The 27,054-nt window shown below is 43.0% G+C and overlaps 1 protein-coding gene across 1 annotated transcript; it reads left to right on the forward strand.

Annotated features, from left to right (window-relative positions):
- LOC308368117 (5-hydroxytryptamine receptor 4) lies at positions 1 to 27,054 on the forward strand. The gene is made up of 6 exons (XM_080842193.1): positions 1 to 91; positions 765 to 911; positions 4,633 to 4,833; positions 8,194 to 8,347; positions 9,952 to 10,547; positions 26,940 to 27,054. Exons 1-6 carry the CDS (start codon positions 63 to 65, stop codon positions 27,031 to 27,033), a joined length of 1,221 nt encoding a protein of 406 aa, XP_080698319.1. The 5' UTR covers positions 1 to 62; the 3' UTR covers positions 27,034 to 27,054.

The following is a 27,054-nucleotide window of genomic DNA, read 5'->3' on the forward strand; positions in this document are numbered from 1 at the left end:
ACCGGATGTGGAGAGCCATGTAGAGGTGCCCCACCTGACCAGCCTGATGACGGTTACCAGTGATGGCCACACAACCAGACCCAGCTGAAGAGTAAGCACCGCCAAACAGCCATGAATAAGAATGGGAGCATTCAGAGAATGCAAACCTCCGCCAATGCCTAATAATTAACATAAAATCAACAAGATTTTTAGTGACCTTTAGTGATTCTTTTGTGACCTTGACATCTGAAAATCTAATCAATGATTGCCATTATATTACCCAATCTCACCACAAAGTTTGATGGAAATCGGTCCATGCGTTTCTGCGTAATCCCGCTGACAAACAAACAAACAAACATACAGGGGTGAAAACATAACCTCCTTGGCGGAGGTAATAACCAGCCATGCGCCAGTCCTCTCCTCCCTATGATGAATAATGCATGGCTCTGTGTAATACCTGTCAATGTGACGTATGGAAGGCCATATAAGGGGTATATAATAGGATACAACAACCAGCTGACATGCAAGTCTCCTAATATATAGAAGGGGGTGAGGATATGGTTAAGCATAAATAGGTTAACATGTCATCTTAGATTAAACACCCTGTACTGCCTGTGTTCCTGTCCTACACTTGTAGACAGCTATCTCTATCATAAGGTACATAGCGAAAAATCTGTGTTGTGGTAATTCCTTAAAAAACCTTTTTAATGTTTTCAAAGGGAGTACTAATTGTGACTCGGCGGTTACGGTTATAAGGCGTTTGACGCTTGCCTTTTTGTTTGCAGTTCAGTTGATGACCTGGTGGACTCCGTTCATGTTCTCAACTCTCTGGAGAAGATCGTCCTCACCGTCTTCCTGGCGGTCATCATCATCATGACAGTCCTGGGGAATCTCTTGGTGATGGTGGCTCTTTGCAAAGACAGACAGCTACGGTAAGGCAGGACACAGGACACCGTGTGGTGGGGGACAGAGCTCATAAGCTTAGCAGGCTTTCACTCATGTCTATATGAAAGCATATTTAGAGCTCAGAGCAAAACCTCGTTCTTTACCTTTGTCACCGCTGAATGTATTTGCACAAGCACAAGCTTATTCAAACACTGGCTTCGTCGGTGCTCTAAATTACTCCATAGTCCCAGTGGGTTGGCCTAGGCAGGCAGACGTTCTCATTCTCCCAGGGTTAACCTTCCAATTGTGCCTATATACATCTGTGGGTACCGCAGCCCTGTGGGTTCTGAGTCCCTGTGGGTTTCAGATCTGTAAGGAAATGAACGCCCCCCCCCAGCCCCCCCACTCTATTTCAGCAGACCTGTCTCTCGGGTGCTTTGGGAAGAGGAAAAGAAGTGGATATGGGAGAACGCTAATGTGGTCGGGGAATGCGATTATTAAGGAGGCATATATGGGAAACAGGCTCCTAGTTTATGCTACGCTAGTCCAGCTCCACTGGCACTGAGAGACTACGTAGCATGACAAAAGAAGAAAACGTAGCATGACAGAAGAAGAAAATGGACTGATTCAAGTGTAGTGGTGCAGCCAGGGGTGTGGATCGCTGGTTCTAATGATAAGCAGACCATCTGGTTGATGTGGACATTCTTATTTGATTACTTCTGATTTAAGTGTCCAGTTTTGGGTGGACGTGTCTGCAATTCTTACAGCTGGTTGTCGTTATGGAGTGCTTGGATTGATGCCTCTTAAATACTTGTCACAATAATGCCTACTTAGTCAGTAAAACCTGTCAGTTTGTGTGACGAATGAAGTGAGATTAAATTATCAACGTATCCTTGAGACAGTTACTTTCATCCAAGTGTTTGCCAAGCCATGACATTCCCCTATTCTTTTCCACTGATCCGAAAAACAGGTCCTTTCTAAGAAACAAGCTGAAAATATTAAATTTAATTTTATGAGGGGGGAAGAATTAATGCCACATGATATCAGTGGGCTTCAGTGGTCCTCTGTGAGATTGGAAAGAATACTAGATTTTTTAATTAAAAAAATATTGATGTGGCCTACCTTAGTCATAATTACAAACATCTTTGTAACATGATAAAACGTACCAGTAGCTGCTATATCAGCTGGGCACTGCTGCCTGTTACAGTCGTCAACCCAGAGGCATCATTCATATTTTACCCCTTTGAATTCTGGGACATTTCTCCGGGTGGTGGGTCACTGTCCTGGAGCATTCTGGACCACCCTTGAGCAGAGGGGTCCCCTTTCTGAGCTGGGTTCTACTCAAATGTTGTTCACATAAAAAAAGTATCCCCCCCCCCCCTTCTCCTAGTCACCCTTGTGCCTGCTCACACGCTTAGGGCCAGGATGCTGTAAGACAATGTCCCGTCCTTATGGTGCAACATGAATAAATCTAATTGGATTGACTTGACTTGAACATCATACGGCAGATGGCCAATGGATTCCTTCTCTTCTGTGAGACCTCCTAAAGACCTTTTAGCCAGTGGCTGTTGTTCTCTTCCAGTTGTAACCACCAGAACTATCCTTACTGGGCCATCTTCCATAACTCCAGCTCTCTGAGGATCTCTGGGCTGTGTTTCCTGCTTATTCGCCACTTACTTGTACACTTTTTTGTAGATGTTGTCAAGTGGGCAGCTGTGGCTAGGCAACTCCTCATGAAGTTCATCCCATGATGAGTCAGACACTCCTGACCATCCGAAGGTCTTCTCTGAACTCCAGCTGCATCCAATGTTGTTCCCATTTGCCAACTGAAGTACCCTGTTGAGTTAGCCTTTATGCCTCCGGGGGCATTGCTGTCTATCATCTGACATCTTCAACAGTGGCTTCTGGCTAGTTTCAAGATCATCTGACGTCTTCAATAGTGGCTTCTGGCCAGCTTTATGGTCATCTGATGTCAATACAGGATGCCTTGCATCGATCCTTTATTACCCCCTTCCTGTTATTGCTCCTTCAAAACTAAACATGACTTTAACATTAAGGCAAAAGTTCAGTCCCAAATACAAAGGCCCTCTTTTCAACTGTTTGAATGTGAACTGTCTGTCAACTCTGAAATGTGACCATGTCCCAACTGTCCGATTCTAAACTGTTAATGAAAACATCTTAAATAGGTCTTCTGTATCATTATATGGGCCATTCTACCGAATTGATGCAAAGTCATGTCGGATATATTTTGAATTTTTTTATGGTTTATTCCCAAAACTTTGTCCGTATGTATATTGTACCATATCTAAAGTACACATATCTAGTAAAAGAACAGTCAAGTTTTATATTGTATTTTCAGAATGTGTCGGAATGTTTTTCCTCTTCCAAAAATTGTCACTACCGAAACATCACATTTACTATAGTAAAAAAGTATTATTATTGACCTGTTCAGATTGTGTTTCCTTCCCTTCTCTGAAGTGTATTTTTACAAATATTTCTTGAAGGTTTTCACAATGAAATCCATAGAAATGAATTTTTTACCAAATTTTCAAGTTCAATTTATCTGTTTCGGTAGTGACTGCACTGTTTCGGTAGTGACTGCCCTGTTGGATGGATATTCATTTCTCCCCCAAAATCATCCAAAAGGTGCTCTGGGCCGCCCTTTAGTCCACACAACACATTTATTTAAAAATTATGGGATTGAACTACTTACCATTTCATTTTGTCACTACCCAAAGCATCTGGTCACTACCATATGTTTCGGTAGTGACTGTTTCGGTAGTGACAATTCTAGCTAACTTTAAGCATAAATAAAGAATTCTAGCAAGCACACGGCTTTCAAACACATCTTTGAAGAGGTGAACACACATACAAACATAAGATTTTCCATGAAACCCCAAAAGGTTTACTTAATTGAAGAAAACATGCGTTTCGGTAGTGACAATTCTTAAGGTTACACGTCGATTTTCAGACTTTGGAACACATTTATATAAAAACTATGGGATTTAGCTACTTACCATTCAACCATGAGGGACAGAGATGCAGTGTCACTGCATGGTCAAAAATGCAGAGTCGTGGCTAAAACACAGGCTCAGCCAATGGACTAAAACTCTTGTGTTTCGGTAGTGACATGAAAACTAGGGACATGATTTTTTGAGTATAGTAAATTGATTTAAAAATTAAACCCACAATAAATCTAAATATTCCAAGTTCTGTTTCAACCCAATCATAAAGACCTTTGAAATTAAATCATTGAAAAAAATCTAAAAAAATTGAAAAGTGTTATTTAAAGGCATTGAAATTTAGATGTCAGGGTTGGGGACAGCTACTTCCCAATAGAAAGTACCCTATAAATGATGATTTTGTATATATTTAGCTTATCACTATCTCATGTAATGCATTGGGTTTATATAGACCATAACATTTTCTAATTAAATACCTATGCCTAAATACCTAATTGTTTTGTAAATAGTTTTTATTGTTGAGGGACTGCATATTACACGAATTCGGTAGAATGGCCCATATACAGAAAGTAAATATACAATGAATACAACACATTTGAACTAACTACACCTGAATGAATGATTCACACCCCATGTCACAGGTGACTGGAGAAAGAAGAGATTAATTCAACCAGTAATATTTTTAAGTCTGACTAATGCTGAGGCCTGGCCAACTGCATGGGAAGTGTGAAAAATTGCTGTAGAGAACTGTGACTCCATTTGTCATTGTTTGCCACTAACTGTTCGTTGTACCGTACATCCATAGGAAAAAGAAGACCAACTACTTCATTGTGTCACTGGCTTTCGCGGATCTCTTAGTCGCTCTTCTGGTGATGCCCTTCGCCGCCATCGAGCTGACCGTTGGCCACTGGAGGTACGGCGACACCTTCTGTCTCGTGCGGACGTCGCTGGACGTGCTGCTCACCACGGCGTCCATCCTGCACCTGTGCTGCATAGCGCTGGACAGGTGAGCGTAAGAAACGAAACAACACACGGGGGGGCATTGTGGTGCAAGCAGTAGCCCCGACCACATTCGGGCTTGATGCCCATGGAGGACACAGGTTCGATTCCCGACTGATGTCATTTCTCCTGTCCACTCCCCAGCTCTTCTCCCTCTCTTTTCCTGTTCCAATCTTCACTTATCTAACAATTAAAAGCACAAAATCTTAAAAAAAAAAAAGAAAAACTGAACAACACATGAAAAAGTCATCTCCAAAAACAAGCACTACGGACACAAACAAGCTTGGAAAATCGTTTCTTGAAGTGGGCAGTAGATTAAAGTGTGGTGTGGTTAAATGGGCAGCTGTACATTCGTTTTTTGCCTGAAGCCTGGCAGAGCACACAGAGTAATGCAGAATACTAGAAGGCTCTTCTATACTGACTCTACTGAAATGCCCCTCTGGACTCTGTAGTCAGTTTGCCCCTCTGGACTCTGGAGTCAGTGTGCCCCTCTAGACTCTGAAGACCAGGCTGTAGTCAGTGTACTTCTCAGCCACCAGAGTAAGTCTCCTGAAGGCACGGTGAATCACACACACACACACACTCCGCTTCGAGGCCAGACCATCTCTGTATTTCAATCCCGTTGCATGAACGATGTGACAGGAATCTTGAAGAATTAAAGGAGCTTAGTGAGAGGTGAGTAAGACCTTTGTGCGCCTGTCGCGACAGACCTGGCGAAGAGGCCACACATCACCTTACGCAACATCCAAACATAACCTGTAACACAATAGCTGCTCATCCCCAGGGGAAGAGGGTATCCTTCTGGAACACGGGAATTACATTAAACCACATGCATGCTGCAGCGTGATGTAATATTGGACTATTGAATAGTAAAGCCTGAAGCTTTTTGAATATACCGAGAATTTGAGTCACATGTGCTGTAATATAGACATCTCTACAGACAGCAGTTAGATTGATTGACAGGGGCGATTCTAGACCTAGAGCTTTACTGGGGCACAGGCCCCAACTCCCAATACTTTTTTTTTTTAGATGTGTGCGCAATATGAAATAAATGGCTAGCCTACGGCTTCAAGCTTCAACATCATTATTGTTACTGTCATACTGTAGGCTATATTAAACCACTGGTAAAGATACAAGGATATTCATGAGTACAATATATAATGATATTTATATGCACATTTGCACACCTCAAAGATTTACAAACAGCATCCTCTTACTGCAACCATTTAAGATTAGAAAAACAAGTGGTTCAGGAAAGCAAAGTAACTAACAAACAAAAGCAATGGCAGTATTATGCAGGATGCTCCCTTCTCAGGAGAAGCTGGTGTGCATCATTAGGCTAACAAACTCTAAAAAGATGGTAACATCCAAAATGCATAGGCTACTTTTACAGGACTCTGTCTACACATATAAATTATAAATACATAATTGTCCGCATGTGTGCATGCAGCCTAGGCATGGTGTGAGTGTGTGTGTGTGAGGGAGAGAGCGCAAGCTGGTAAAACTGTTGCTAAATTTAGGCGCTAGTCATTGAAAAACGGGTGCTAATTATGTGGGGAACATTCTCTAACAGCGATCAACTTGTCATTGTTTCTGTCCAACAAGTTGTGAATTTGTTGTAACATTAAAACAGGGGACGACTTACTTTCTCTGTGCTCAAAGTAACGTGAGGAGCTCCAGCAGTTTCCAGTGTGTGAACGAAACACTCGGAAGAATCACATGAACGATTTCATTGGTTGTTGCGTTAAATCTGGTATTTCCTGATTGGCTATTATGGCCCCTTTCTTTTTGCCTTTGTATTTTTATTGGCTGGTAAGGGTCAGGCTCGAGTCAGTCAGGACAGAAAGCAGGCAGGGAGATGCGCTCATGAATGCCGTTAGACAGCGAGAACAGATCAATAATTTTACTGGAGCACCAGAGACTTTTACTAAGGCACGTGCCCCAGTAAATAAGGTCTAGCGCCGCCCCTGTTGATTGATAACATCATAACTTCAAATACAAGGAGCAGTTTTTGCGTACTGTTGTTGTTCCTTGCCACTTAACCGGCGTGTCTTCTCTGCTTAGCCAACTTAGTGTAAATTTAAATGTTCAGCTTTATCTGTGGTGTGTCTTTTAGCACACTCTTGGTTGTAAAGCATTTTTTACGCATAAAAGGTTGATGTTGTGTTCCCATCAGCACGTTATCTGGGGGTGCAGATCTGTGACGAACGAGAACCAAAGGTTAATGGAAAAAAAAAGTCAACCTCCCAAAATGGCACGAGACAGTTATCCCACTCTCAGCCCTTAATTTGTGTTGCCATCTTGTGCGCGTCCAGAGACTCATCTTCATAATGAAGGCATCTGCAACACAGATCAGATATTTTTTGGCTGGGAAATGTCAACGCTGAGGGTCTGTTTTCATTCAACACAGCGTCATTTGGCTTGCAATGTGGCAATCAACCACTGATGAGGTTGTCGTATTATATTTTTTAAAAGCCGCCTTCTTATGCGCTGATTATAAAACAGTTCCTTAATAACACTGACTGTCAGCCCACGTGCTCTGTTTAATATCAGAAGTCTAAAATATACACATCATTTCTCTGGTTAGGCTATTCCTTGACATATGTACTGTATATACACACAGTATATATACATATAACTGCCAGTAACACATATTAAAGACTTCCTTATATCTTGTCCTTATTAGAGCGTGGGCAGGCAGATTGCTTCCTCAGTTTTTTGGGGTGCATTTGGTTCTTAATAGAAGTGCTCCCCCACACCAGGTGTGCTTCCCTCGGACTCATACCAGTCCATATGGATGCTCCTTCAGCGATTACATGGCCATGTAAAATCGTGTCACCTTTTTATAGTGAACCCACTGAATGGGTCTCTATGTGGCTCCAGGGCTTAAGAGATCACGGGGGCTGGTTCTCATTTTGGAGACTGATTCACACCTGCATGGCATTCACTACAATGAGTCATGCTTGCACCCCCCACAATTCACTAATTTGAACTGAAGATCAGTGCCTTTATTTCTTTCCCATTCTCTCTGACTATGAAGTCGTACATGAAGGCACAATGAACATGAGATTGCCCATGAAAGTCGAGAGTTTTGTTTCATATTTTAATCAGAGGTATAAAAGGATGTGTATGAAAATGGCACTTTTTCAAAAAAAAAATACAATTACACAACTAGATTAGTGAGTCGTTTGATGGATGTCAATCAAATCTCTCCTAAGCTCAGTTACATAAACCTGAGAGGATGACTCACCAGTCAGTGACTCACAGATTAAAACAGTCCGCGTGGCTCAGGATTATTAACTGTATTTTTTTTTTTAAATGTTGTAACAGACCTCCCCCGCTTGGTTTGGGCTTCTGTTGTCTTTAGGTATTATGCCATTTGCTGCCAGCCGCTGGTGTACAGGAACAAGATGACGCCGCTGAGGGTGACTCTGATGCTTGGAGGGTGCTGGGTCATCCCCATCTTCATCTCCTTTCTTCCCATCATGCAACGCTGGAACACGATTGGCATCGAGGAGATTGTAAGTAGGCTACAGGTTGGGTCTGGCTGGGCAGGCAACCCTGAGTTGGGGCCAAGTTCTACATAACACTATTTCATAAGCAGCACGAGGAAGCGAACATGACTAGCTCTCTATGATTTGGACTGGGGACTTTTATGGAAATTAACTTTGCTATCATGTTTAAGTGTGTGAAAAAGAGCCAAATGATGTCCCTAGACTGATCCAATGTCTTCCGATGAACTTTTGGCTTCTGCCACAGGATATACGAACCCTTACATGAAGCCTGTCTTGTCTATGTTCAGTCCCCTAATATCAACACATCATCATACTCCTAATCTATGAAAATATTCTCATATTTGCACTGCATATTTTATCCCATCACGTCTGCTTGAGATTTTGATTACTCTAACGCCAAGACAATAGACACGAACAAAACAGTCCCCTCGACCCTTCTTATTCTTAATACCGTGTCCCGACTCCCAGGGCTAAGGAGTTCCATGATTTATTTCCCTTACATGTTCTGTTGACTTGAACCTGCACCACCAGGCAGAGATTGAACAAATGCCCATTTAAGGACATGATTGCCTCCATCTGACCGCCGACTGGACCCCCACAGCAGACTTCTCACGCTTTCAGTGATGAGTGTTGAGTGTTTTGACAGGGTGTAGGTTAGGTCTTGAATGGCGTGAAGAGTTGCATGAGGCAAGCTTAGTTCACTAGTGCAAAGTTCAGACCCTAGTGCTTGGGAGTCATCTATGTTTGTTGAAAGCAATTACAGTGATGGTAAATATTTATAGATCGCACAGAATACCTATCCAAAGCCTCGGAAATTCCTTTTGTCCCCGAAGAGCTTAACGGTACAAACCCATGCCACCGTTGTGAGCGACTTCCATCGCTTTGAGTGGGCATGGTGTAGCGTGTGGAAATAGCATACAGTCCAACTGTCAAAGACGACACCAAACAATCTCATTGGCTGCTGCCGGGAAATATCGCTCCTCATTTGCATAAGTTTCAACATGTTCGAATTTTCAACGGACGCGTCGCTCAGATCGCTAATTTACGTCACAATGGATTGGCTCCCATTGAAATGCATTGGGTTTAGAGATCGCGTCGCTCACAACGGTGGCATGGGTTTGCACCGTTAGGCTCATTCTTTGGGCACTCTAAAGAAAAGGACAATGTGACGCCTGAAGTTATAGAGCTGCAACCTTACCAGTTCACAGACAAAAGGGTGTGAAACCATAGACATATATACATACACATATACGGTATATACATATTCTATATACGTATGTCTATAGTATGTCTATGAGTGAAATAGTCAGTTCTTAATTCATGTTGGCAAGGAAAATAGATTGAACTTTGTTCACCAGCTGATGTATTATATATTTCTCCTCTCTGCTGTCTCTCCATGTCTTTGTTAACTAGCTGACTGTTTTATTTCTCCTCTCTCTTCTCTGCTGGCTGGTTCAGATCGAGGAGAGGCGGTTCAGACTTATACATTATACATATACATATTCTATATATGTCTATGAGTGAAATAGTCCGTTTTTATCTCAGGAAAATAGCTTGAACTTTGTTAACCAGCTGACTGTTTTATTTCTCCTCTCTACTGGCTTGTTCAGATCGAGGAGCGGCGTTTCAGCAGCAGCACCAACGAGACCACCTGCGTGTTCCTGGTGAACCCGTCGTACGCACTCATCTGCTCGGCCGTGGCCTTCTACGTGCCGCTGGGCCTGATGGTGCTGGCCTACCAGCGCATCTACGTGACGGCCATGGAGCACGCGCGGCAGATCGGAACCCTCCAGCGCGCCGGCTCCGCTCCGGAGCACCTCAGCAGCAGCGTTGGCGGCACCGGTGGTGGCGGCTCGTCCGAGACGCACCACGGCTCCAGCCGCATGAAGATCGAGACCAAGGCGGCCAAGACGCTGGCGGTCATCATGGGCTGCTTCTGCCTGTGCTGGGCGCCCTTCTTCGTCACCAACGTGGTGGACCCCTTTATCCAGTACACGGTGCCCTGGCAGATGTGGAGCGCCTGGCTGTGGCTGGGCTATGTGAACTCGGGGCTCAACCCATTCCTCTACGCCTTCCTGAACCGGGCCTTCCGCCGGGCTTTCCTCATGATCCTCTGCTGCGGGGACGAGCGCTACGTGCACAAGGGCAGCTACGGACCCTCACACGCGCACTCAGGCTCAGCCAATGGCACGACCATCGCTCTCAGGTACGGCTGGAGGTGGGGATGGAGTGTGGGAGGGTGGGGGGGCAGTGTCCTGTCTGGCCCCGTGAAAAGATATGAATTTAGGGAAGAAAATTGGGACAGGGGGATTACCTTACCCCTGCCTTGACAGCTTATCTGCGGCCCCCTGGATCATCTTTGGATCTGTCTGTCATTTTCAGGAGGTTTTTTTTCCTGGGCTTCTAAAAATAGCCGCTGGAGGCTAGGTCATCTGGTATAACTTATAGAAATGCTCTTACATGTTCCTGTGTATATAGACATTGTAAGATAAGCTGCAAAGAAAAATAGCCGCAGTTCGCAGAGATGTTTAATAAATGCAGTATCTCCTTTCCCAGGCTGTAAACAGGGGGTCTTAGTGAGTGTGTTTCTGCAGTTAGAGAATACCTCATTCAGTTTCAAAGCACAAGCCATCCGTATAACATAAACCACCTGCTCAATCAATCATTATTATTAGCAGCATTTAACAGCTCATTTAACACTAAAAGGTCTATATCCCTCGTCCGGGATAGTTTTATTTTTGAGTTTTCGTCTTAGAGACATAAAAAGAACAACCATGGAAACATTGAACCCTTTTCTAATATTATTGCTGAGCTCTTCTAGAATAGAATCATATATTCCATTTGTGCATCAATGTTTTTAGTTAAGCAAAATGTACAAAAACATCAAGGCATGTCAGACAACTTAGAAAAGTCTAAAAGGCCTTGGACCTTAGAGTGTTAACAGCTCATTTAATAGAATCAGGGAGCAATCGAGTGCATGAAAGCCTTCATGTTCTCTTATTTATGATACCAAGGAGTGACAAGGTGAGTAGATGAGTCACTGAATGACGAAGCACAGGGTCAATCTGAAGTTTTACAGGTTTTATTGCCCCCCCCCCCCCCCCCCCCCTCCATGTCTGGTGCTTGGTGTCTGTTTTGAAGTGCTGCTCGAATGAAGGCCCCCACATGTCAAGTCTCGGAGCATTTTAGATCCTTCTAGCTCTTCAGAAATGGCCATAACAAGGCTGACATCACCGTTTCACACATGCCTGTCCAAGCCAATAAACAAAACCAAATACTCCTCTGATGGACAGGGTTGGGGAGCAGAATACCAGCTTTGCCATTCGGATTCGCACGGATCCAAAGACTAAACAAAAACCACAACGAGTGTCAGTCACTGTGTTGCTATTTCTGTGAACAGTGTGTCTTCATGTTGTGGCCGTTCTGCCTGACTGGCGGCTGTTATAGTATTTACGTGCTAATGAGGTTGTTGTCGGCGGTTTGTTGCCCCTTTAAGGTGGGGAACAGTAGTTTTACATGTTATTTTAGTGGGTGTGTCTCCACTTAGCTCTTTTGTTCCAACGCTGTTTGTGGTCTTTTTTTTCCTCGACACATTTTATGTTTATGTTTTTTTTTTGCTTCTTTGCACAACTCAGCTAACACAGCTCTGCACACTCGCATGTGTTTTCTTTTAACTCATTTATGGAAAAGAACATTTCAAACATGGCAGTCGGTTGTTTTGACGCACCACGCCATGTTTTTTTTATTGGGCACAGCTGAAAACCCCAGAATGTGTCGAACAGGAAGTGAAAAAACAAATAGTATTAGCGCCACCCTAATGTCTGTGCGTGTTAAAAAGAGTCCCAGACACAAAGCAGATGTTGCTTTTTTCCGCTCGGAATTTAATTACTGAAACTAGAAATAGAAGCCGTCGGCAAATCGTTCCGGATGGCGTGTTAATATGTCTGTTGATGGTTTTCAGCGGCGTTGGCCGTAGTAAAAATAGGTCATTATACTTAGATCAATGTTTTAGCTCTGCCTATTTCTTTTTGCAGAGAAATGCTTGTTGATCCCAAACATTGGGAATACGTCTCTCTCTACCCCTGGTCTGGTAACCTTTATACCAGTGGGGGACGGCACACTGGAGAGCCTGTCCTCTTTTAAAGTATATTGTGTGGTATAATTAGCATTCACATTTGCTGCAAATCCCCGGATATTAAAGACAAAATATAATTGGGGCAAGTTATCCAGGATTATATGTTTTGAATATGGAAATTTAGACCACCAGAAACTTGCGCAAGTCTGTCTTTCATAAGTCTGTAGGCCTACGTGTTTGTGCTTGCAGGGCAGTAGGAGCCTGTGTCATTAGAGACAGCATATTTGCATGCGAGAAGACAAAGATGCTTACTTTGTGTAGTTTTGAGCATCTGGCCAAAATGTCCACTTTATTTGAGAGAAATCGATGCGAAATTGAACTTTCTTTTTTGGGTGTGAGGGGAGCGGACGAGTGGTGCGTAGCGAGTGGGAGAGCCGCTGAATGCCCTGATCTTCACCAGCCCATCTGAAGGGGATAAAACATTGAATTATTCCAGAAGTGGCTGCACCGGCACTGGCAGTGCCAGCCTGGATGGGTGATTTAGCTTATTGTGGAAATCCAGAATGCTGTGGAGAGTTGCATGGGGCGAGTTGGGGTGGGGTGCAGTTCACTAGTGCAAAGTTCAGCCCCTTCTGCTTGGAGTAATTTATGTTTGTTGAAACCAATTACAGTGATGGTAAATATTTATAGTTCGCACTGTATACCTATCCAAAGCCTCGGAAATTCACACAGTTCAACACAACAATCATCAAGGGCCCTGCTTTCACAGTTGTGTAGCTCCCAGTGCAGATTAATAATCTATAATCTTTTTATCATTAATAAGGTGCTGAGAGAGGCCACTAACGAAAGCGTTTCTGTTGAGCTTTGTCAGTGTGTTGCGTTTCCTCTTTTTCGCATTTTTAAACTAATTTGTTGCGTATTGAGGCTGGTTTGAGACACTGCGCTGGGTGAGGATTGACAGTTGATGGAAGTAGTCTGTGTGGAACAGCATGTCATGTGCAAGAAAAGCGCAGTGGGTGGTATGCAGCTGGTGCTGACACCATTGACCCCATTCCAGGACACGCGCATCAACTCTTACGTTCAGACAGTTACAACCATTTACAGAAATTCCGGAAATTACATTTTGTATGTTCGCTTTGTTCGCCCGACGATTGTCCAGATGTTGTGACGGCTTTCTCCATGTCTAGATCTCTTAATCTTATTGTCATTCTCTCTCTTTTCCTTCCTCTCTTTCTGCCCCTCCCGTGTCCTCATGTTAAGGTTCTTTGTCAGACTGCTGCCGTCAGTGACGGGTGTCCTCTTTTAGTATGGGTGTGGCATGTGTGTGAGTAGGTGTCTATCCTTCTTCTTGTGTGATTGTGTGTTTTGTGTGTGTGTATGTGTAAGTGTGAGTGGGCTCCGCTCGGCCAGAACATCGCAGGCTTACAAAGCTTCTAGAACATCCTAGGGGATGTGTTCTAGGATGTTCTAGAAGCTTTGTAAGCCTGCGATGTTCTGGCCGAGCGGAGCCCACTCACACTTACACATACACACACACAAAAGACACAATCACACACATGCCACACATACACACAAACACAACCCTATGTGTTCTAGGATGTTCTAGAACAGTGGTTCTTAACCTGGGTTAGATCGAACCCCAGGGGTTCGTTGAGCCACTCTCATACCTACGTTTTGAAGAAATTATATTTTATTTTTCAAATTGCGAAGGGTTCGGCGAATGCACTGATGAAGCTTGCAGGGTTCAGTGCCTCCGAAAAGGTTAAGAACCACTGTTCTAGAAGCTTTGTAAGCCTGAGATGTTGGTGGAGGCGGGTCTGTTCCGCGCGGCTGTCTTGTGCCCACTCAGAGAGTGTGCCACCCGCGGCCTGGGCATGAAGGGCTTGTTTTGTGGAACGAGTCACGTTTCCAGGTGGCACGCTCTGAGGAGAAGAAGGAGGGAAAAAAAAGAGGAAAGAATGCTCTTTATTAGAGAGAAAGACTTTGGACTCTTGATTACCGTGTGAGACGTGTGTGTGTTTTCGTGTGTATGTGTGTGTCGTGTTTGTGTGTGTGTGAGACCTTGCATCTTGGTCTGTATTGAGCTGTGTTAAGCTCTTCAGTGCATTTAAATCCTGCAATGGAACGGATTCGAACAGCACGTCCACAAAACATGCTGCTCCCTCGTGTTACTAACACTACACGACACACACACACACCATAAACACGCCACACAAACACACACATACACAAATGACACACACACACACACTGCATGAAGCCACTGAGACTGTCCTTGTCCTGACCACTGAGTGCATTGATGTCCCTTTGTCCGTGCTGGTTGCTCCTCCTGTCTCTGTTAGTCAGGGGGTACTCTGCCTTTGACCCCCTCATAACAACACACACACACGACTTACACACACACACAACACACACACACACAACACACACGCACACAACATACACACACACAGAACACACACACGACACACACACAACACACAACACACACAACATAACAATCCAGAGCTGTGTGTGCTACTCTCCAGCCTTTGAGTGAACTGTGTAGTGTGTGTTGTACAGGTTGGCTGAGGTCTGATGTCTGTCTTCCTCTTAACCCCTCTGAGACTGATAGGTACTGACTGCTCCTCAGACCGACTGCCTACCTCCGCATCCATCATATCGTGTCAAACCAACACAGCCAGAGTTAGCCTCCGCATCCATCATATCGTGTCAAACCAACACAGCCAGAGTTAGCCTCCGCATCCATCATATCGTGTCAAACCAACACAGCCAGAGTTAGCCTCCGCATCCATCATATCGTGTCAAACCAACACAGCCAGAGTTAGCCTCCGCATCCATCATATCGTGTCAAACCAACACAGCCAGAGTTTGACATCACTCTGGCTCTGGTTGAAATCAAGGTGGCATGTGACTCTGATACTCACAAGATGAACAGGGCCCCATGATGGGTAGGAGGATAGAAAAAGCAAGATGTTAGGAGTTGCTCCTGTGGTTTTTGAATGCTGTGAAAGAGATTCTTGGTTACGTTTTCATGTAATTAAGAGAGAACGCCATCTCTCTTAATAAAATGAGGAAACCAAGTTTTAAGAATCAAACGTGCCCTCTGCTCAGTGTAATTTCTTTTTTTAAAGTTTCTTTTACAAGAAAGAAAATATGTTCTTTTTTGGTTACTAAACAGATGTAGAACATCCACTTTATTTCTTTTGGTGTCTACCGACTAATGTTTCAACAAGAAATAAAAGGAAAAGCATTAATTAAATCCTTAAAAAAAAAAGAGAGAGAACGCCGTCAGGTAGAGCACTGTGGCTGGTGTATCTCAGGCATGTTCTCCACACTGTCCTTGTCCTTACCACTGAGTGCATTGATGTCCCCTTGTCCGTGCTGGTTGCTCCTCCTGTCTCTGTTAGTCAGGGGGTACTCTGCCTTATGCCTCTGCCATAACAATCCAGAGCTGTGTGTGCTACTCTCCACCCTTTGAGTGAACTGTGTAGTGTGTGTTGTACAGGTTGGCTGAGTGTCTGATGTCTGTCTTCCTCTTAACCCCTCTCAGACTGATAGGTACTGACTGCTACTCAGACCGACTGCCTACCTCTGCATCCATCATATCGTGTCAAACATGACATCACTCTGGCTCTGGTTGAAACAAAGTTGGCAAGTGACTCTGATACTCACAAGATGAACAGGGCCACATGATGGGTAAAAGGATAGAAAAGCAAGATATTAAGAATTGCTCCTGTGGTTTCTAAATGCTGTTAAAGACATTCTTGATTAGCTTTTCATGTAATTGCCCTCTGCTCAGTGTAATTTCTTTTTTTTAAAGTTTCTTTTACAAGAAAGAAAATATGTTCTTTTTTGGTTACTAAACAGATGTAGAACATCCACTTTATTTCTTTTGGTGTCTACCGACTAATGTTTCAACAAGAAATAAAAGGAAAAGCATTAATTGAATCCTAAAAAAAAAAAAAGAGAGAGAGAACGCCGTCAGGTAGAGCACTGTGGCTGGTGTATCTCAGGCATGTTCTCCACCGCGGTGACCTACTTCAGTAATGAAACCCTTATTAGAATGGCAGCCGAGCATTCTTCGAGGGATTTTACATAAATAATCAGTGACTCATTCAGCATTCATTTCACATTAATGAATGAAGGCAGTAAACTTGGGGGGGGGGGGGGGGGGGGTTTCTGTACTTCATGTTTTTCTAGTCTATTCCATAGCACACACAATGCAGTGTCATAGCTATGCCACCGTCTCATAAATATGCCACACAGTGCAGTCTCATACGTAGATATGACACAAGGTGCAGTGTCAAAGATATGCCACCTAGTGCAGTGTCAAAGATATACCACACAGTCAAGTCTCATAGATATATCACCCAGTGCGGTCTCAAAGATATGCCACCCAGTGCAGTGTCAAAGATATACCACACAGTGCAGTCTCATATTTATGCCACCCAGTGCAGTCTCAAAGATATGCCACACAGTGCAGTCTCAAAGATATGCCACCTAGTGCAGTCTCAAAGATATGCCACCCAGTGCAGTGTCAAAGATATACCACACAGTGCAGTCTCATATTTATGCCACCCAGTGCAGTCTCAAAGATATGCCACCTAGTGCAGTCTCAAAGATATGCCACACAGTGCAGTCTCAAAGATATGCCACCTAGTGCAGTCTCAAAGATATGCCACACAGTGCAGTCTCAAAGATATACCACACAGTGCAGTCTCATAGATATGCCACCCAGTGCAGTCTCATAGATATGCCACCCAGTGCAGTCTCATAGATATACCACACAGTGCCAGTGCAGTCTCATAGATATGCCACCCAGTGCAGTCTTATAGATATGCCACCCAGTGCAGTCTTATAGATATGCCACCCAGTGCAGTCTCATAGATATGCCACCCAGTGCAGTCTTATAGATATGCCACCCAGTGCAGTCTCATAGATATGCCACTCAGTGCAGTCTCATAGATATGCCACCCAGTGCAGTCTCATATGCCAGCCTTCCTTCATCCAGCCAGACTGCAGACCTGTGACGGTGATGGGATGATGTGTTGTATTGATTTTGCAATGTACTTCTTTCATTGATAGTAAGGAGATGCTGGGCCATTAGAGGGAGATTGACCTGAGCCATTGTCTTGCTTCAGCAGCTCCTCACACAAACAGCCTTGGGAGAACTACACAGTAAATGCTGAAGTGAGCAATGGTAACTCGTCTCTAAACATACGCTTTGGCATGTTAAAGGCAAGTATTTTTGCCTGTCTTTATGAAAGGTAGGATGGTTTTATTATCATTCTAAAAAAAAGTCTACTGTTGTTTCTGTCATGACACGGAGTGGTAAAACTGGTCTACTTAAGCACACAGAGGCACGCTTCTGTTACACAGTTCTTTTGCTGTAGAGATAGCAGATATGTTTATACTGCAGATACGTTTATACTGTTGGCCCAAGGTGGGGTGGCTATGTTTTCAGTGTGTTTCTTGATAGTGCTTCTGAATTCATAAAAGCATGTTAAAGCTGTATTTATTTGCTGACACTCTGGCTAAGGATGAGCTTGGCATTTAGATTTGCCTCTCAGCAGTGGCGGATCTTCCATTAGGCAAACCTAGGCAAGTGCCTAGGGCCCCAATCAAATCTGTCTTTATTAGGGGCCCCCAAATCTGACCCCCCCCCCCAGCCATTACTTAAGTAAAGTAAAAAAAAATAAAACACATTTCTAGTAGAAAAAAATATCAACATAACGCCGAACTAATGCCTAAATAATAATTTTCCAGCACACATGCCCCCCTCCATTGTGCATTGGACTAGTCCAGAATATGATGACGTAGTAACGCGCGCAGCACGAAATAACGTTACTTCAAACCAAAGCAGAGGGATCTGTATGCGACTCGGTGAAAATTACCCTGCACATTGGCCAGAAAAGTTTACAGACTCCGAGCGTTGTTCAATTGTACAGAAAGGACCAGTGCAATTACGAGGAGATTTCCCCCAGAACAAACAGGGCAGACGCTTTACAAGCACGCACTACTATTTGAACATGAAAAATGGCGAAAAAATCCAAAGGTCCTGGCTTGTGTACAGTAAGACGAAAGACCATGCTGTTTGTTTCTGTTGTCGGCTGTTTGGCGATTGCAACAAGCAGCGGTTCTGCACTGACGGCACGAACGACTGGAAAAATGTATCAGCCTTCCTAAAAGAACACGGCAGAGAATGGAAATTCTAATCTCTCTCTCGCTCTGTCTCTCTATCTCTCTCTCTCGTTTGATCTGAGTAATAAACATGTCATTTTGGCAAAAGCTGGAGAAATCTGAAACTGATTTTACTGTGGAGAGTTGAGTGGCAGTGCACTATGGGTTTATTGCGATTCTAAGAGTATTGGGTCGGTTATTTGTTTTGTGTACGTGTTTCAAAAATTAGGGCCCCATGTCTATATTTTGCCTAGGGCCCCAAAATGGCTAGATCCGCCCCTGCCTCTCAGTCATTGGTGGGCTCATTGCTGCTCATCACCATGGACACTGTAGCTAAGGAACAAATCGCATGCGCGGTTATCTGCAGTTGGTGAGCAGGAAGCATTTGAAAAATATATCCTGTTTAATCCATAACTGAAAAAAAGGGATGCTGCCATTTTGGGGCCAAAAATGGGACAGGGTTAATCTCATACTCTTAAAATTCTCAGGTTGTTGCCATTTTAGTCCAAGAGCCAAGGGAGTCTGAAAAGCTGACACGCACAAAAACACACAAACAATTTATTTAGTCATTTGTGCAGCTCATGACCCCATTTTGACATTTTTTTGATATGGGCGATTTGAGACTAGCATTCAGCTTTTCTGTCACACAACATTTTCCACCGGCCTCTGCAAGCCCTCGTTAGTCAGAGGATGCTGTCTCATGATTTAAGTAAGATGTGGTCAAGTAGGGCTCTGTCTCAATCTCACAATCATTTATTCCTTTATATATTCCATAATCTACATGTTTCTGTTGGCAGACTTCTACCACTACCCATTCCGGGTTGATGAATACATACCATTCCTAGACTTACTCTCACGATCAGCCTCTGAGATTGGGTTAACCAATCAGATTATTGTTAATATTCTTTATTGTCTGAATCGTTGCTCTGAAGGTGAAATGAAAGGTTCCATTTCGCAGGTTCACCATGATGAGCATAAACAAATGCTTTTTTTGTTTCAATAAGATAAGATGTTCCTTTCTGTTCTTCTCTGAACTTTCTTCGAACACAGCCGAGCAGTCAGCAGGAAGAGTCCAAACGTACGCATACAATAACCCTACGGTCTGATAACGACAAATAAAGTTTATTATTAATATTATTATTATTTGTATTTATTGTGAGGTGGGGGGAAGAAGTTTAAAAAGAATGTGCAGTAAGATGAACATTAGGATCTCTCCTTTAAAAGTTCACGTTTAGTTTTTTTTTAATTTTAGCATTTAATAGCAATAATAACCCTATGCTCTGATAACACCAGCTCTATTTCACCCAGTCAAGGAACACTGGCAAATTCGTCATGAATGATTATCAGAATTGGGCTTGTGGTATTTTTAAATCAGGGGGGAGTTATGGCTGGATTATTTGGTCCTGGCCAATACTTATCAGCGCAAGAGTGTGTTTGCACAGCGTTTAATGAGCTCAGACAGACAGCTCTGAGTGCAAGCGTCTCAGGGCGCAGGAGATATGCTCATTTTCCTCAGGTATGTGGTAACCGTGCTTCTCCAAAGTAAGCCAAACCCTATCCGTTGGGGTTATCCACACTATGTTTCATGGATGTTAGAAGCTATTATTTTCTTTCTTGTAATTTGATTAAGCAAACATCTAAAAATAGTTTTTTAAGGGTCTTTTTGGCAAGACTTTTTAGACAGACAGGGGAGCAAACGTCTGCCTGCAATCAGTGATTTGGTCTGGGTGTGAAATATTTGACCTGTACTAGTCCACAATGTGACTATTAACTGTAAATTATATAGCAAAGTTTAATAGTTAAGTGTTGTGCGTCCAGGGATACATGAATTGCATTGAAATAGGCTGCATTTTGCGTCACTGATGACTTTAAACTGTAAATGGCAGATTGTAAAAGAGTAAACAACATTTTTATCTAACTTAATACTTTCCTCCCCCGTTACCCGAGACCCCGTACCCCCCAAAGGCCTCTTGGCTATCAGTCCAGGTCCAGCAGATTGAATGGGTCTGTCTCTGTCGTTGTGAGAATGATTGCCCTGTTGCTCTTAAGACAGGGATGGTGCTGAGTATGTTTTGAATGATTTTAGTGTTTTTAAGGAACACTAAAACTCTAAGCAACACTCTTTTTTTCCTGACTGATGTTGGGCAGACACATTCTGCACTATCTCCCAACTGGGGCATTTCCTCACGTCAGAAGTATGCCATTGTCTCTAGGGCCAGAATGTTGAAATGACACTTGAGCAACTCTTAGAATGTTTTGAAATGGACATAAATGTTTCCACTACTCCAGTTCAAAGGTCAAACCCATTATTCTGATGTAGGCCAGTTGTTGTGACGTTTTTGGGTGCTTTGTTAGAAGGAGGTCAATCGCGGTTAAGACTAAGTTTTAAGAAAGCATGAAAAATGAGGAGGGGAGTCTGTTCTCGTAAGACTTGGTTTTGACATCTGGGGAATATTACTGAGCACTGGGCATGAGTGTAACTCATAAACGGAGGGTAACCCAGTTGAAGCGGATCACTGATGTTATCTAGCACTGTGATTTAGCACGACTGTTATTATCTTTTCCTTTCAGACACAGGACAATTTTTCAAACACTTGATGAGTGACTTTGTGGATTTCTTTGTCGTGCCCTTGGGGCCAGTGGCAGCAGCGTCTCAATATAGAGTAGGACTCAGAGCATACATTCACATATAGTCTACAAATACTCCCTGATTCAAGGTACCTCAAGGCAATTTCATTTCTTTCAGCAAAACAGTGATTGACTTCTTCAATCGTGATTTAACTTTTTCGCTCATTGCATTATATTTATGGCGCTGATAAACCCCTATGTTCTGAGGAGTCTGGCTCTTGCAGATATCCTTTAAGATTCTCTAAAGCACATAGGAGCAGTTATTGTATGCACTCAATATTGAGGACATTCAGTTCTGCACAAAATGTGCTTTTGCATCCTTTGACCGTGAATAAAGCATGTAACGCGGTTGGCCTATCTATACGTCGTTGGATGTTCAAGGTCCTTCTTGTGGTAAATGTTATGTTTGAAAGTCGAAATTAGGTTTGGCCTAATTGTCTGTCTGCAGTGAATTACAGTACATATTCTGACTTCAACCATTTAGTTGCTCAACGCTGGGGGATTTATTGTGTTTCTTGAGCTGCATATATATATTTGGGTTCTAGAGCTAGTTTTAATATGAATAATACTAGTGTATTTCACCGAATAATTAAATCAACCAATTAAAAAAATTCAAATGTATAATTCAGAACACTTTGCAAGATCAAATGTCTGGAAATTGTTTAGGATCTTGAATGTAACTCTTCTAAGCAACTTGGTAGGTTATTTAGTGTAACCGGCAGTGTTCGAATGTCCTACCCTCAAGCTCATGTTTGTGAGATGTCTTACTGCACACAGACACCCTTTCCCTGGGTGTAGTTGTGTCTGTGTATCCAACCAACAGTGTATCAGAGTCAGAAAGAGAACTCTGGTTGGATTGTCTGTGTAGTTGTGTCTGTGTATCACAGTCAGAAAGAGAACTCTGGTTGGGGGTACTGGAGTGAGTGTGTATCAGAGTCAGAAAGAGAACTCTGGTTGGGGGTACTGGAGTGAGTGTGTATCAGAGTCAGAAAGAGAACTCTGGTTGGGGGTACTGGAGGCTAGTTGTGTCTGTGTATCAGAGTCAGAAAGAGAACTCTGTTTAGGGGTACTGGAGGGTAGTTGTATCTGTGTATCAGAGTCAGGAAGATAACTCTGGTTGGAGGTACTGGAGTGAGTGTGTATCAGAGTCAGAAAGAGAACTCTGGTTGGAGTGAATGTGTAGTTGTATCTGTGTATCAGAGTCAGAAAGAGAACTCTGGTTGGAGTGAGTGTGTAGTTGTATCTGTGTATCAGAGTCAGAAAGAGAACTCTGGTTGGAGTGAGTGTGTAGTTGTATCTGTGTATCAGAGTCAGAAAGAGAACTCTGGTTGGAGGTACTGGAGTGAGTGTGTATCAGAGTCAGAAAGAGAACTCTGGTTGGAGGTACTGGAGTGAGTGTGTATCAGAGTCAGAAAGAGAACTCTGGTTGGAGGTACTGGAGTGAGTGTGTATCAGAGTCAGAAAGAGAACTCTGGTTGGAGGTACTGGAGTGACTGTGTAGTTGCTGTGGCACAGAGGCTGGGAATTCCACAGGCCTTCTCTAGTGGTCTGGTGCCAATCTCTGGCCAAAACGCCAGCGCTACACTGCAGCGGTCCGGTTACAGTCTCTGGCCAAAACACCAGCCCTTCACTCCAGCAGACAGGGCTCTCGCCCCAGCCACACTCTGTGTGTACGTTGTTTATAAAGACACTGTATGTCCAAATCATTTGCAACAGCGTGAAAATATGCCACTGAACCTCACTGGGCTCCCCAGGCAGCCATGATTGATTAAGGGCATGACAAGATGGGGAAAGCATTCCACGGCAGGGCTGGCCAAAGGTTGTTTTGAGTGCTTCCCAGAGCGGTGTCAGTTTGGCCCGGCCGATGGGGCTCAACCCTGGGCAACTCCCAGTCCATCTCCCCTGATGCGGTTCTGAGCACGGAATAGCAGATGGTGAACTCAAATCACGCTCATGTTCGCAGAATCCTAGATAATTGTGCCATTTTGCGGCACAAAAGCTTTTTTTTTAAAAGTTTTATCAAAACAGAATTTGCACAGACAAGCGGTTGAGAGCCTAATCAGATGGTGCTGATGTTGATTTCAATATGTAACCTTTTGAACTCTGATTCTCCCGCTGGAATTATTTTTTTATCCACAAGGGATCCCTGGTTTTATTACGTAAGTTAATACACCAAAAAAATCAAGCCATTTTTGGACCTCTGCTCACCAAAACACTCCCCTTGTAGGACCAATGGGATCAGTGGAAGGGACTTTGCTTCCGACTTGCTCCTGAAATTAGCCCCAGCCAACCCAGCCAGGGACTGTGTGTTTCTCCCTACGGATGCGTTTCCCTCATGTCTCTAACAGGGGCTAGACTACGCTAGTAGTACACTACATTTCCCCCAAAAGGGCCCTCTTTTCCTTGTTCATATCAACTGGGATTTGTAGTTTCATGGATTGTGTGTGTGTGTGTGTGTGGTTTGTTTGCATTTTCTTAGAACATAGTTTGCTCTCTTTTACAGAATGTTTTATTTGACAGAGGCACATTGACATGCTGACCTATTAAAACATGTACATCTGGACAATCTTATTGTGTTGGCGCTATATAAATAATATTGTATCGAATTGAATTTAGCCCCTCTTGGAGACTCCAGTCTAGTGCAGGGCCATTATAATGCCATAATCATACGTCAAAAGAAATAACAATAAAACTAATACTACTGCTAATAATAATAATAATGACTGCTTATGACATTATTATGTAATAATGCTATAACAATTCCGTAAGAAAGGTATTAAGCATGTCTCTATTTAGCATTAGGAGTCAATGCCCATTGTCAATGACAGTATGTGGCTCCCAGCCAAACTGACCAGCAGGCAGGGATGCCCTTCAAGTCCATTGACTTGCTGCTACTTCCTGCACCATGTCGAAGTGACCTTATAGTGACCTCAAATTTGAACTGTCACTAAAACAGCAAACATAGCAAGCATTCTAAAGTCTATACTATTGCATATATGCTTTCTACACATTCCCAGCCTAATTAGTAACACAGCATGAATTCCCTTTGTTAAAATCTAGTCCTTTTGTGTGTCAGAGGCGGCGGACATGTCGGTGGACATTGGCAGAGTTCCTTCCTGCTGCTCGATGTAACCAGCGCTACAGATATGTCACCAACATACTTTACGTGGCATTCCAGAATTAATTTGAACTAGGTCACTCATTCTCTTCTGCGCTGTGCAAATATACTTAGACACGGAACATCCGTGATAATATGACCCCGCCTCGGATGCTTTAACGTCTTTTAAAAAGACGAAGATCGGTATCTACGACTGTATCCTTTCTGGGTGACCTGCCAACCTAAAAAAAAAAAAAAAATGGGAGCAGGAAAAGAGGATCAGAAAACTCGCCCTGATTAAGGAAGACCGTCGTCCAAAAGCATTTCTTGAAGCCTGTCAGTTCACTGCCTCTGGAGAAGCCAATGATGGGTGGATGAAAAGGAGGATCGCAGCAATGCCTTCGGAGTTTGTTTGCCTTCATTCTGCAGTTAGTAGCCGGAGTGTCTTTTGGACGGGAATCATAGAGTCTAAATTTGAGATGAGAGATTTTCTATGGGAATGTGGTCAACTGGAGTTTCTGGTTTTAGTGTTCTAAGATAAGAGTTGATTGTTATTTTGCTCCAATGAAAATATTGTCCTAAAATGAACCCGTGTACACGGACAAAAATAGCGATTTTTCATTGTCTAGGGATGGTTTAGAATTAAGTTACTAGGATAAAAGCTTCCAAGGGCGAGCCCTCAAGCACCATCTTCCCTGGAGGTGTGTTGATTTGGGAAGATTTGATCTAATACGATGAAGCCTTTGGATATTCAGTTCGTAGGTTCATTTGCAGAAACTAATTTGATATGTTTTGACAGTATAAGGTTTCCAAACAGCTCACTAAACACTTTTGTTAATAAAAAGCTGGCCTCTGTGTTAGAGACATGAAGAGACATTCCTTGAATGATGGCAATTATCAGGTATCTTCATAGCAACTATATAACAGATAGCAGGTATAGGGTGGCTTATTATTAAAAATTGCTGCTGTTCAAACAGAAGGTTTTGGACTCAGTACACACTCGAACACAGTCTTAACAGAGTGCACACCAACCTATAACTGTCCGTTTACCAGCATATGGAAATGGTTTGGTACTCGATTTCAATTTAGTCAGAAATGAGAGAAAGCAATTTTCTCCACTCATCATCACAGACAGTTCACTTGAATCCAAAGTCATCATTCAAGGTCAACACACTCTCTCGCGTCAGTCAGGATGGATTCAGAGCCAGTCAAGCATTGGCCTGTGCTTCTGCAGGGACCATACCTCATATGAACTATGCCCAGATAAACTGCCTAAAGCCTGTAGACTTAACCGTACATACACAGGTACATCAGGATTGTCTTGCACACATATTTTATAAATTCCAACAAATCAGATAAAAAAATCCTGACCAGAGAATAAAAACGGGCTGTTGTTTGTCAAAGTAAACTTTTGTGTACATTTGTGTTTTTATTTTTGTATGTTTTGCCAATCAGGAACACATGTTATGAGGTGCCATTGCCAGCTCTGCAGCAGCTCCTGAAACACGGTTACACGGGAAATGCCCATTGCAACAGGACGTCTAGGTAGTCATGACGACTCATTTGTGTCGTGATCGCCCTCCTGCCATCTCTGTTTACATGTTTCCATGGTGTTTACATGTGTCCATGGTGTTTACATGTTTCCATGGTGTTTAAAAACAATCCCGCAGCTTTGGATGTTGTGTGTATTTTCCGTGATTTGTGGTATTTTGGGGCTGTGTTTTTGGGCATAGTGTGGTATTTGATCATAATTCCATTTTTTGTTGTCAAGTATCTGACGTGGGTTCATTTAATGAATCTGGCATGTGCTATCAGTTAGAAACTTATGAAGTGTGGAGGAAGCCACCTCAGTTACATAATATCCGTTTTTGAACCTCACGTCTTAAGGGATAGTGAGGATTAGTTGGACAGTAAATCATGCAAATCCACAGCAAATAAGAGCACGTTCTTTAACCTGACACCACAGACTGACTAGAAAAGGGAACATATTAAAAGAAATAGGTATTTTGCCACAAGCTGGACAACTTTCTAGAGGTATCCTCCTAAGGTTGATATACCTCCTGTCATTCTGTAGTTACCTTTAAAGTCTTTTACTTCCCAAACAACTATAAAGATATAGATTTGAGGTTGAGAAGTAAATTATACAAAACTTTAGGAATTCATCCCCATGTCTTAGAAGTATGGGTTTCTCAGTCTTATATATGTTAGCCAACTTCATCCCATAACATTTCTGCAATTTTCAAAACTTAAAATTGGTCAATCACTTTAAAAGAAGAACACAACCATGGAGGGACAGAAATGTTGTTTGAATTAAAATGGTTTGAATCAAATCTCTTGTCTTTTAACCTAACATTATTTTGACAGGATATTACAAGGGGAAAAAAAATAAAAACCCCGATGCAATGGATTTCCCTGGTAAAGCGCACAGTTCACGTTTCATTTAGAGAGAAAAAAGTAGGCCTATGTAGAAACCCCTTCATCTTAAACTCCTGTAGTTACAAATGTGATGGTGAACAGCTCTGTAACGAATGTCAAATCATCGAGCATGTCAGCAGTCATTATTTTGTCTGTGCAATTCACATTAATCTTGACTACGTCTCGTCTGTCTCCCACAGATTATCCCTTCTGCCCAACCGAAGCTACAGTGACAATGGACGACGCATTCTATCGTGTGAGCTTGAGTCTCAGGACTCCGTGGCCGCGCTATGACACTTACACGATAAACTCGCA

Source organism: Sprattus sprattus, assembly GCF_963457725.1.
Source record: "Sprattus sprattus genome assembly, chromosome: 7".
NCBI lineage: Eukaryota > Metazoa > Chordata > Actinopteri > Clupeiformes > Clupeidae > Sprattus > Sprattus sprattus.

What these genes read in the sequence shown, in the direction of transcription:
- LOC308368117 (XM_080842193.1), top strand. Translation starts at nt 63, where the DNA reads ATGGCCACACAACCAGACCCAGCTGAAGA. An exon ending in CAACCAGACCCAGCTGAAGA is followed by an intron (nt 92 to 764) that starts GTAAGCACCGCC and finishes TTTTGTTTGCAG; the next exon opens with TTCAGTTGATGACCTGGTGG. An exon ending in TGCAAAGACAGACAGCTACG is followed by an intron (nt 912 to 4,632) that starts GTAAGGCAGGAC and finishes GTACATCCATAG; the next exon opens with GAAAAAGAAGACCAACTACT.